Raw genomic sequence first — 13,088 nt, forward strand, 5'->3', positions numbered from 1 at the left:
CCAATATGTTTGCCTATTAGAATAGTGTCAGACTGACATGTCCATAACTTCAGTGGTCTGTGGGGTGCTAGCAATTCACACCTATGCTGAGTCACTAAAGTGAGCAGCACTATTTCACTGTGTGGTCATTGGCATTTTACCAACCTATATTTAGGAAACTGCAATGAATGTGAAATGGGATTTAACTTAGTTGGTACATTTGTGCACATTAACAGTTACACATAGCTCAAAAAAACGTGATTCTCGTGCATGATCTGTGTTTTCATTAGTGTTTATTAAGGAGTGCACATTCATATGTGGGAATTGGATCAAAACAAATAGCTATAAACAGTGAAGGGTTACGTCATGGTGGATGAAATCATCAGGTAGCTGCTACAACATAAGGAGTATCAGGTCTAGTGTTCTTGTACCATTGGAAAATGGAGATTGGTTGTAGGACAGTCAACAGGGTGTATCAGTGACACACAATGGGAACCAATCAGTAGAGGTTCACTTCCTGGCAGTGGTTGAAGTCTTAGCATCTGCTTTTCCTGGATGTTTAGGTGGATGTCCAAATTAGCGGGTGGAGAGTTCATCAGCTACAAATGCAGGAGAGTCTGAGGCATGTCCTTCCCCTGGCAGGGTCTCCAATCCACTGTTTGCTATAGATGTTGAAGGGGTAGATGTTGCATTGCTAGTGGAAGTGGCCAGCTGTTGTGAGTATAACCTACTCATGTCTCTCAGCACCCTTGCAATGGCAGCCAAGTGGGCATTTTGGATCTCCCACTGCTGCATTTGCTCTGAGGTTTCCGACTACACCAAATATGCAAACAAACTTACCAACAAACTTTGTGTCAAAGGATATCCTGCCTACCATGTCAAAAGACCAGAGAAAAGGGCTTGTTACAGTCATAGGGATCAGCTGCTACAACCGTCCCAATGAACGGAAAAGAAGGCTAACTACTTTTAACCTATTATCCAACAAAGTACAAAAGATAATTAAGGAGGACTGAAAGATTTTGACATCCGGAGGACTACCCTTGGATCCTCCGCTTAATGCTTTAAAAAAAGCTAAAAGTATCTCCACCCCCTACTGGACAATTCCCCTGTGGCAACTGTTGTGTTTGCCGATTTACAAAAAGAGCTACCAAATCGGAACTTGGTCTACAAACTCCATGGGAATTGAGAACACTCTCTAATTGCAACAGAAAGAATGTGATTTATATGATCAAATGCCCCTGTCAGCGGCCCCCATTTTTTGTTAGACATTTTGAATCATTATATTCAAATTTGTCCCTACTGTTCTTTTAATCTTACCTACAAACCCCTCCATTATATTATTACATCTAATAGGTGATGTGTAAGGTAATTTTATCATCTACTTCACTTTTCAACTGGATCCTTTGACTTATCCAGGAAGATAAAATGTCAGCACTCCCTCAGAGTTCATTTAACAATGAGGTTGAGTCCGCCCAGGTAGTATTATCTTACCTGGGTGGGGCTAGGTGTTCATATGATGAAGCATGACACTATAATGTGTGTGAGACCACCTAGTCCGTAAAGGGAACTCCCTTGTACACCTAACTGCCACTTTCACTTCCCATGCTCTTGAAGGAGATCGCCTAACTGCCGTACTCTTAGCCTAAATAGGCCACAAGAGACCTGTCCTTGATATCCCCCACACACTTTGTGTTCTGGTTAACTTACCAGTACTTATCTGATGAATCCTTTTATGAGCTACCCTTGGGAGAAATATGTTGGTGACTGGGCCAATCTGGAGTGGTGTTTGGACAAAATATTGGCTAAAAAATATCAAGTTTTAGGCAAGTACTACCGTTTTTAATATCTGTCTTGTTAATATCGATACCAATAATAGTTGTAAAAAATATCATTTTTGAATTATCTTTGAGTTTTAGTCACATTTTATTTGTATATCTTTTATATTGCTTGTAGAATTTTACATTTTTTAAATAGAGTTTGTAACTTTAAGTTATTAATATTGTAGTTGTTAATATAGATTTATAGTGGTGTAGTAGGTTGTGAGTTTTGCAAGGGTAAAGGGCAGGTTAATTAAGTATAATTCATTAATTAAAACATTTTAATTAATATTAAATTATGTAAGTGATAATTAATTGTATAAATTGTGTAATTATTATATTTTATATTTTAAGTTATATTTTAGGTGTGGGTCATTGGGCTTTTAGGGGTATAGGGTGTGAAGTTAATCAATTAATTATTGTTCGATTAATTATTCATTTTTATTAAAATATTTAATGGAAATATATTTATGAAAATTCTTTAATAATTATATTGTTTTATTTTACATATACTAGTTGCAGATTGTTGGGTTTGTTGGGGTATGGTGTGGGAAGTTAGTTAAGTAATAATGAATTAGCAATTAATTATTACCTTTTCTTAAAATATTTAATTTAATGATAATTAAGTACATTATTTTATGTTTATATTTTTTATGTTATATATTAGTTGTGGGTTGTTTGGTTTGTAGTGGTATAGGGTGGGAAGTAAATTAAGTGATAAAGTAGTGATTGATTGCTATCTAATTATTAATTATTTAAATGATTCTAAGATATGTTAATTGTGTAATAATTATATTTCTTAATTTATAGTTTCAGTAGCTGGTTGTTTGGTTTGTAGGGAGTGTAGCATGGGAAGTTATTTGAGTAATAATACATTATTAATTAATTATTAATTTTTATTAACATATTTAATTGCATTCGAATTATGTAAATCCATCAATAATTGTATTTTAATGTTATACATTAGGTGTGTTTGTAGGGTAATAGGAAGTTATCTAAGTGATCATTATCAGTTAATTATTAATTTACTACGTTTTTTTATAAAAGCATACACATCACATCAAGTTTGAAAAGCCAATTTAAAAAATAATTCATACCATTTTACAATTTGGTTAAATGGTTAAAAAAAGACAAATTAGGTTCTCATATATGTTCTACAACATATTGTAAATAGTAGGTCAAGTGTTTTGAAAAATCATTATATGATATTAGAACAAATTAGTGAGGTACTTACATGCTGTAACAATGGGTTTGATTAGAAGCTATTTTTGGATTATTGCACCATAACATTTTCCTAACAGTGACTTGTCATGACAACAGCTATAAATAATTAAGAACAAATGCATCCCAGTACATTCTAATTATAAAACTAATAATATAAAAACCACCTCCAAATTTCTATAAAATGCAGACCAAAACTACTACATTTATAACCATCCTTTCGTACCCCCAGCCTGCTAGTTCACATAATTGTTACTAGATAGTAATGATGATATGAAAGCTAGCAAGACAAGCAGACCTTAATGATATGAAGAAGATGCATATTTGGGGGAAAAAGTGAAGAGCCCTTGTCGCGCAGCTTATGCTAATTGTGTTAGACTTTTAAATGTAATTATATTTTAATTTGGAGTGCTAGGTTTGTTGGAGTATAATGTGAAAATGTAAATAAATAATCAATTAATATATTTTTTTTGTTAATAAAAAATGTAATAATTGTGTAATTTTTTTAAAACACACATATATATATATATACAATGTTTATATTGTAATGTTTATATTTTTGGTGAAATAATAGAGCTATTAAATTATGTTATGTGTTTAAGTGAACTACTTTCTTCTTTCCCATGAATTTCCTACTGTTGAACAGACTGTAATGGGGATAGTAAATGTTACCCCTCTGGAGTCTAACACTTTTCCTACTGCTGCACAGACTGGAGTGTTATTAGTAAATTTTACCACCCCTCAGTCCAATGCTTTCCTCACTTTTACCCAGACTGTAGTGAGAATTGTAAATTTTAACGCTCCTCAGTCCAACGTTTCCCATACTGTTGCACAGACTGGAGTGGGAATAGCAAATTTTACCCCGCCGGAATACAATTCTTTCTCTAGAGTTGTATTAGCAAATTTTACCCCTTTGGAGTTCAACACTTTCCCTGTTGTTGCACAGGCTGGAGTGGGAATAGTAAATTTTACCCCTCCTGGGTCCAACAGTTCCCCTACTGTTATGCAGATATATATATATATATATATATATATATATATATATATATATATATGCATATATATATATATATATGCATATATATATATATATATATATGCATATATATATATATATATATATATATATATATATATATATATATATATATATTAATTAAATGTTTTGTATTGGGAATACTCAATTTTACCTCTACAAAGTATTATGTAGTGTTATCATTATTTTATTACTATGTATATAAAAAAAAATATTTACATGCTTTTGGTAAACTATCTATTCTTTTATATTTGATTTTGTTATTTTTTGTACTATATATATATATATATATATATATATGTATATATATATAATTTATATATATAAATAAATACATATATCTGTTTTTATACTAGTAAATTTGAAAAACACAAAAAAGTAATAAAATGTAACATATTCTTTAATACTAGTGGTATACTATTTATATGTATTATATGTAGGTACAAACATACATACATACAGATATATATATTTGTGCATGTTTATTTATTTTTAATATTTGGGCCCTATTACGAGTTTGATGGATGGGAAAACCTGTCTGCCAAAACTCCTGGCAGGGGGGCTGCCACCTTCGTGGTGACCTCCATGCCGGAGTTATTACGTGTTTCCCGCTAGGTTGGCGGCCAGAAACCTCAGTTTCTACCCGCTGGCCTACCAGGAAACAGTCTACAGGACTGTCTCCGGCTCGTAATTAAGCCAGCGGCAATGCTGTAGCCAGCAGGGTGCACCAGCACCCTCTCAGTGTTCAATGTCTGCAAAGCAGACAGTGAACATTACAATGGTGCTGGGCAGGGGGGGCCCTTCCCTGCCCATGCCAAGTGCATGGACAGTGCAGGCACTCCCCTGTGGCACTCTGCACCTGTTCTCCGCCAGCCTTTTCATGGAGGTGTAACCGCCATGAAAAGGCTGGCAGAGTACAAGGTCATAATATGCAGGGCAGCGCTGCATGCAATGCTGCCCTGGTGATTATGCCCACCGCCACGCTGCCGGGATCATGGATCCTGGTGGAGCTGGCGTTTTCCTGGCAGTCAGACCACCGCAACAGCAGCGTTCCTGCCTGCTAATGCAAGTGTGGTAGTCCATAGTCCATCACACTCGTAAGGAGGCCCTAAAAGTTACTTGAATGTATTAAATATATATTATATTAGTGTTATGTATTAAAATATTTAACATGTACTATTTTAAATTATCTATTTAATTAAAAAAATATGTTGTCTTATTTTGTATGATATTAGTGTGAAACAATATTTTTGGGGATATTTTTGTATTTTCTACTATATGTAAGGAAAACGATATTTGTGTCAACGATATTTTTGACATGATATTTCTGTATCCTGATTTTTCTGGACTTGATTTTACGTTACTGATCCTCTGGAGTTAGGTGAGCATGTTAAGTCTGCTTTTTTTGAAGAAGGCACTTATTCATGGTCTTCGTAATCACTTATTCAAATCTGTGTAAATACAAATTTTAATGTGTTTTCTTACTCTGAAGAGTCCATGTTCAAGTCTCAGAAATGAACTAAATGAACTAAAAGCATTCCAGAATTTCCCTCTGAGATATTTTCCTTCACATTTATGAAGTTTGATTTTAATATGGATGATCCTATGTTTTGCTGGTAAGTAGAGAGATGCGCAAACACAAACGATGGACGGAATCCAGGACCAATCAAACATCCACTCCCAGTCACAGATCTGGACTTAATCCATCAGTTCTTTTGCTCACCACGCCACCCCAGCTTGGACTCAGCCATACACAAACCAGTCTTGAGCCTGTTCCCTAAAGGAACAGTCCAGCATGAATTGCCAGGCCAGGTCCTCCCTGGACCGGAAACAAGCATCCTGGGATGGGTGTCAAAGTATCACTCTTCATCAGCCAGGCTAGCTTGAATCCAGTGACATATTGAGCACCAGACCCATGTCTGGGCATACCTGGCACACTTAAGGCGACAAAAGCAAACAAACACAAATGATGGAAGTACTGTGGAACCAATCAAACATTTACGCCCAGTCACAGATCTGGTTTTAATCCATCGATTCTTTTGCTCACAACGCCACCCCAGTTTAGACCCAGCCAAATGCAAATCAGTCTTGACCCTGCTCCCCATGGGAACAGTCCAGGCCAGGTCCTCCCTGGACCGTAAAGAAGCATCCTGTGACCGGTTTCAGGGTGTCACCTTTCCTCAGCCAGGCTAGCTTGAAACCAGTGGCATAGTGATTTCGGGACCCATGCCTGGGCACTGTTTTAGATGGCATTTGATGGAAGCTGCATTAGGATTTTGATACATTGGTATTACATGATAATTTTGTTTTACAGCATTAATTGTTTTTCTTTGATCAATCACTAAAAAAAGATTTGATGCTACCACAACATATTGTCTGAGATTGTACTCTTGCAAAAATTGGATCTTCTTCGTTGCTGGCTAGTAGGTACATTTGAGATTCCAAATGTCATATTTTTCTAACATGACAGTATATCTTTTAACTTCATAAACTCCTCCTTTCAGTAGAATTTGCCAGATACTTAAGATGCTGATTCTCGTCGGCTTTATTGCATCTTACAAGATAACTGTCACCAAACAATAACTCCCAGACATGATAGAACAACTGGTTTGCCAAAGTATTGGGTTGCCCACCCTGTTTATATTTGGTGGGGTGTCAACTTTCCCCTCAGTGGTGCCCCCTTGGCTCTGGCAAACAGAAAGCCTATGTCAACAGCCTGATAGAGTGCTGGACGTTGGAATAAGGGCATCATGCCCCCTACCCTGTTGGCAGGATTTGATTTTTTTTTTGTCCGGCACCACATGCAGTGCCTAGGTGCCAGGACCAAAGTTTTGCTTGGTCTGCGCTATTGTATGTTGGTGTACCGAATACCAAAGGCTGCAAAGTCTTGATTCCACCTCATGCAGCACCACCAGAGACTCCCTGACTTTCAACTCACTCTTGCAGGTTCTTGCTTTGTACACCTGGTGCATGTTTTCAGTATTTCTCTTCCCTCTTCTTTCCCCCTTGTGTGTTTTTCACTCTCTTGCTCTGGGTCAAAGTCTGATGAGGAAAAACAAATGTTGCTCAGAAATGAGGACCAGCAACCACCAGTTCAAATTGAGAATTGTGCCACGGAAAACCTGGTGGTGATGAACTGCTTAGACCCAGGAACATAACTCCTCAGGTGTAGATGCCAGTAGGTATTTGTTTTAAAAAATCAAACTCTTAATTTTTGAGTTTGTTTTTAACAAAACGTTTGGTTAATGGCCATCAAAACCAACAGCAGCTGTCCGCCAAACTTTTGGTACGTTCAGAGAAACTGGCACAATGGTGGTTCCATTGAAGCTACAGAGATTACCACTAAACCAGAAATAGGGGGTCATTCTGACCCCCACCGGCGGCGGATGCCGCTGGCCTGGCGGGAACCACCAGAAGACCGTACCGCGGTCAAAAGACCGCGGCGGTCATTCTGAGTTTCCCGCTGGGCTGGCGGGCGACCGCCAGAAGGCCGCCCGCCCACCCAGCGGGAAACCCCCTTCCATGAGGATGCCGGCTCCGAATGGAGCCGGCGGAGTGGAAGGGGTGCGACGGGTGCAGTTGCACCCGTCGCGATTTTCAGTGTCTGCTTGACAGACACTGAAAATCATTGTGGGGCCCTGTTAGGGGGCCCCTGCAGTGCCCATGCCATTGGCATGGGCACTGCAGGGGCCCCCAGGGGCCCCATGACACCCGTTACCGCCATCCTGTTCCTGGCGGTGAAAACCTCCAGGAACAGGATGGCGGTAAGGGGGTCGGAATCCCCATGGCGGCGCTGCAAGCAGCGCCGCCGTGGAGGATGCCCTGGGGCAGCGGGAAACCGGCGGGACACCGCCGGTTTCCCGTTTCTGACCACGGTGGTACCGCCGCGGTCAGAATGCCCATGGAAGCACCGCCAGCCTGTTGGCGGTGCTTCCGCGGTCGTTGGCCCTGGCGGTCGGTGACCGCCAGGGTCAGAATGACCCCCATAATCTCTAAATTTGGAAGTTGGTAGTCCATCAGGGTGGTGGAGGTAATGTCCTCTACCACCGAATCAAGAGAGGGCTTCCAATATAATTGTATATCAGGCCATATGTTTGTTAAAATACATGCCACAAACCATTATGAGTGGCCTATTTAAACCATTGTTATTTCCCCACCCAGGAATTACCATCATTTGAGGGGGGGGGGTTCCAGAAATTCCAGGGGTCTAGTGCATAGCATGCACCATTCTGGCCCTTATTAAGAGTCTGGCGGTCCTGGGACCGCCAGACTCGCAGTGGCAGTCGGACCGCCATCAAAGCAGTGGTCCAGGCTCCACATTATAACCGTGGCAGAGCTGCCATGGACAGACCGCTGGCACTGGCAGGTTGCCGCCAGTCGACAGCCTGGTGGTGCTGGCGGTCCTAATCCGCAAGCAGCGCTGTCCTGGGGATTATGAGTTACCTCTCCGCTTTACACTGGATTTTCCTTGGCGGTTCCAACACCATGCAAAATCTGGCAGAGAAGGGGTGCCAGGGCCCTTATGGGGGCCCCTGCTCTGCCCCTGCACTTGGCGTGGGCAGTGCAGTGGCCCCATGGACAGACCCATCGTGCTTTTCACTGCCTGAATTACAGGCAGTGAAAACTGCGACAGGTGCACACCGCAGCATTGCCAGCGGCTCGTAATAGAGCCGGCGTCAATGTTGCAGCCTGTTTCCCACTGGCCCAGTGGGAAACTCATAATAGGGCTGTGGGCAGAAAACCAGAGTGGCGGTTTTTCGTCCTAAAGAGTTTGAACTCAAAATGAGGGCCTCAGTCTTTCCTGGACAATTCCCACATATTTTTCCCAAGAGTTTTCACAATTAGATTTCAGATGCTTTCATCCGCTGAAATCTAATTGTGAAAAAAACACATAATTCCTATTGGCCTGTGAGAATTTAAAGGCCACTTTTAATGCAGCTCTATCTGTTAACAATCAAAATGTGATATCTAGTTTCAAAAACACATTGCTTCATTTATATTGTTATACTCGTTAAATGTATTTCATAAATGGAAATACAATGGGTTTATATGTAAAAATGCTATTACATGCATTCATAACATTTGAATGCTTAATATCATACTTCTGACCTTCCACTAATCCTACACGTACAAACCAATAGCTTTGCTGTGGAACTAAATTACTTAATTCGGAAGGTAGTTTCATTCGCTTACGTCCACATGCACATGATTATTTTCTGCTGTTTCCCCAGCAGGTGCTAGATATTTTCCTTTCGTCTGAATTGTGCTTTTTAACCTTTTCCCACAGTGGCCATGGTCTTACCCTATGGATTATCTCTATACTAAAGTACTAGAATATGTTTCTTATTTGTAAGCAATGATTTTATTGTTATGCTTGTCCAAAGCCTCTGATAAAATCTTTTCAGATGAGCAGTTGGCACAGCACTTACAAATACTGGAATACAAGTTATGGGCGCTCACTTTAGTTTCTATCGGGAAAACAACATATATTTATACGTAAGTATAGTGAGAACTTTTATAAACCAAAAAATCACTTACCTCGAGGACCAAAGACCGAGATCAGCTTGTCATTCACCATGAAGTTAGGAGTAAAATGTATATACTTTCCCTTTTCCCCACACCCTCTGTATTGCAGGGTATAAGGGTCATCTCCGTATTTCAAAAAAGGATCAGCAACAATCGCATCCACCTGGCAAAACAGGAAATACATTTGTTTTGGAATCAGAGAGTGAACAGTTATACACAATTTGAAGTGGGTCTCAATCTGACCTAGCTTATTAACATTTATGTGGTATATCGCACAGTGTGACTCACTATGATGGAAATCAATCACAGGGGTTGTGTACTGCTGGTGTCAGCAGACCACCATGTTTGTGATTGCCTTTCAATAAAGTAAAGTTTTGTTTTTTAATTCTGCCTATTTCCTTAAAGGAAATAGGGCTACATTTAAAAATAAAAGTTTATTATTTTCTGTTTGTTTGAGTGATGGCAGTGGACGTGTATATCACTGCATTCTCCCCAACAAACACTTTTTAAAAAATTTACTGAGATGAAGAGATCCTACAGAGTCGACTTACGTTTTGTGAATACATTACCACCCCGCTTTGGGGTGGTCAGTAACATTTCAATGCTCTGTGCTCGCATTGTAGTTGTAAAACATTGATATATAAAATGCAGATGGTCCTTCAGATACCTGGTCGGTATGCTTTAGGAACCCCATTTTAGAAGTCAGAAAACCTCTCCTCTTCTGACTCCTAAAATGTGATTAGTACATAACAATGGCATTTTAACGGTTGCAAAACCTGAATCCAATCATGTGTGGCTGTTAAACTGCTTCAAGCATCACAGCCATAGAATTAAAAATATATATGGTTCAGGCATGAGGCCTCTAACAGATTTCACAATCCTTTATTCTTTTATGTTCTTGAGTATGTTAAAACAGAAATGTGTCCAGCTACCAGGGTTCAACTCATCCTAAAGCTCTCATGTACACATTTTGAGAGTGGGAGATGAGAAAGTGAAAAGAAATGTTATTTAGCTACAATATGTTATATAAATTGCATGCATGAGTAAATATTTTGCCCCAATTTAGATGTTGGCGGTAATGGTCCTGCCTTCAGTTTGCCGACTGAAATCCCACCCACCGCCATGATGGTCCACCTGCTGTATTTAGAAGTTGTCAGTCCCATCGACTTTAATCTACCCAAGTCCTGTTGACTCTGCCAAGGAGTTCCATCTGCCGCTATGGTGCCATACTAAAGATTGGCTGATGATGGGACTTCAGCCACACTTTCCCCTGAGCAGATTTGGATGTGCCATACCAGCAAGCAAAAAGTGGGAGTCCGGTCTCCATTTCTGACTTGCCGGATCATGGAGAAATTGGGTGAAAACTCACCTTGTCTCCTAAAATAACTTATGTTGCTGGCTGGACACGACTGGACAGGACCCTCTGTTGCTACTTCTACAGGACCCTGGAGAAAACACAACCCCCGTCGCTGGACACAAAGGTAGGCAACCCACATTAGTTGTGTACATTGGGGGGATGTTACTGCACATTGGCTTGGGACCATTGCAGACATGCAAATGTCACAGGAATATTTTTAAAATACTGTGACATGCATATGTCGGGGACACGGTTTGGCCAGACATGGGAGGGGGCACACTGGTAGACAACACATATTGAACACATACACAACTGTCATTATGGCATCAGCATTCATTGTCAAATGAATGCTGCCACCACAATGATGGACATTCACACTTGTCAACTTTCCAATGTGTGCTCATTGCAAGGGGGCATGTACCGGTCATGTTGGACTTGAGTTGTGTGTGTGAGTCTGTACTTGTATATGTGTGTGCAATGCGATTGGCTGGGTGAGGTGGAGGGAGGTGTAGTGGGTGATATGGTTGTGTCAGTATGTGTGCCACTTGCATACGGCATGAATGTTGCTGCTTGCAGAACTCAGATGCATGTTGTTGTGTGCCGATTGCTGTCATGATGTGTGTAGTTGTGCTTGTGTGTGCATGTGTTTGTGTAGATGAGTGTGTTGGTTGTTGTGGCTATGTCGTGTGCAGGTGCAGTGTCACTAGTGTGTGTATGTTCTATGATGGTTGGATGTGTATTTATGTTTGCAGCATGTAGGTTTTGTGTTGTGGTGTACACTGCCTGTCCAAATGTAACATCTAAATACGGCCAGCGGCAACCCGCTTGTCTGACGGCTTGGGAGAGCACTCCACCGTGACGATCTGTGGCTCAGCTGCAGTACATCTATATACGGCAGATGGAAGACCGCCGATGTGACAGTCTTTTTGGGCCCACATCCGACGTGGCTTGGCGGTGTGACCATCAACATCTAAATCAGGCCCTTAATCTTACAGATAAATGGTCTTCTGTTTACAGAGCCATTATCCAGCTTCTAATTTCTCTAAATCATGTTAAGGTATTTGCAACTATTAAAGGATTTTGTGTTTGTGCTCCTAAAGTAGAGGTCTAAGTCCTTTGACCTCCTTGCCCAGGCCTACTAAACTGACACAGCAACACTATTCAGGCTCTTAAATCTGAGTGAAAGGGGCCAACAAACCGCAGGAAACAGCCTGGCGCTCTTACAGTGAGCCCCAACTCTCAGCCATTAAGAGCCATGTTACTTAAATTGGGCGTGTTAGCATCAGCAGAAGCTTTTTGATTTATTATGGCTGAGCTGAAAAATAAATTTTTGGAATGAAATGAGGGTGAGAGGCAAAAGAGCAGACACAGTCTTTTCTATACTCTGAACCCTGACATTTGAGATATTGAGTATTTTTGGGTCTGTCCTAGATTTTATTTTAAAACCCATTTGCATTCTGAGGCTTGCAGTTTTTGATAGGCCATTATAGAAAGGGGCATACACATTCCAACATAGAAAATACTGTTCTCTAATTGACCAGGCCTAACTGAAGATGTAACACAAAACATAGCATCATCGGAGGCTATGATTGCAGGACAATACGAAGAATAGTAAAGTAAACCCTTACATTTACAATCAAAAAGACATGGATTACCTCATGCTTGTATATTGTATATTGTCACAGTACTCTTCTGTGACTTGCCTTAAACATGTAGCATCCACCAGGGGGTACTTTACCCCATACTTAACATACACCAAACTATGAAACTAAACATGTAATAATTTGCTGTCACATTATCTATCTTGTCTTGTCCTTGGGTACTCGGTGTGTGGATCTACTAAGATCAGGCATGTATGCCACTTGCCACTATGCTATTAAATGTGGTCTGCCCAGCACATCAAACATCTCTTTGCAAGCTATTAAAAATATGAAAACTGCACTAAGCATGTCTAGTTCACTTGTTTTATCTTGTGCAGTGAATGTACATTTTCTGCATGATCATCCAAGTTTTTTTTTAAAAATGTGTATGGAATTTTTTTTAGTATTATGATTTTCTGCTCAGTGATTCTTTTAGTTAGTCCCACAGTACTTGCGCTCTGGCCCTAATAAGGTACAGGTAAAACTGGTTTCAATCAATTTCTCTATTTGAC

At 40.1% G+C, this 13,088-nt stretch overlaps 1 protein-coding gene across 1 annotated transcript in view; it reads right to left on the reverse strand.

Annotated features, from left to right (window-relative positions):
- The window catches only part of LOC138293182 (calcium-activated chloride channel regulator 1-like), a 417,394-nt gene that overhangs the window by 254,387 nt on the left and 149,919 nt on the right, over positions 1 to 13,088 (reverse strand). Inside the window, exon 3 of the mRNA XM_069232259.1 lies at positions 9,592 to 9,742. Coding sequence (XP_069088360.1) covers positions 9,592 to 9,742 — 151 coding nt within the window. The remainder of the gene's footprint in view (positions 1 to 9,591; positions 9,743 to 13,088) is intronic.

The sequence above is a fragment of the Pleurodeles waltl genome, chromosome 4_2 (assembly GCF_031143425.1).
Source record: "Pleurodeles waltl isolate 20211129_DDA chromosome 4_2, aPleWal1.hap1.20221129, whole genome shotgun sequence".
In the NCBI taxonomy this organism is placed as follows: Eukaryota; Metazoa; Chordata; class Amphibia; order Caudata; family Salamandridae; genus Pleurodeles; species Pleurodeles waltl.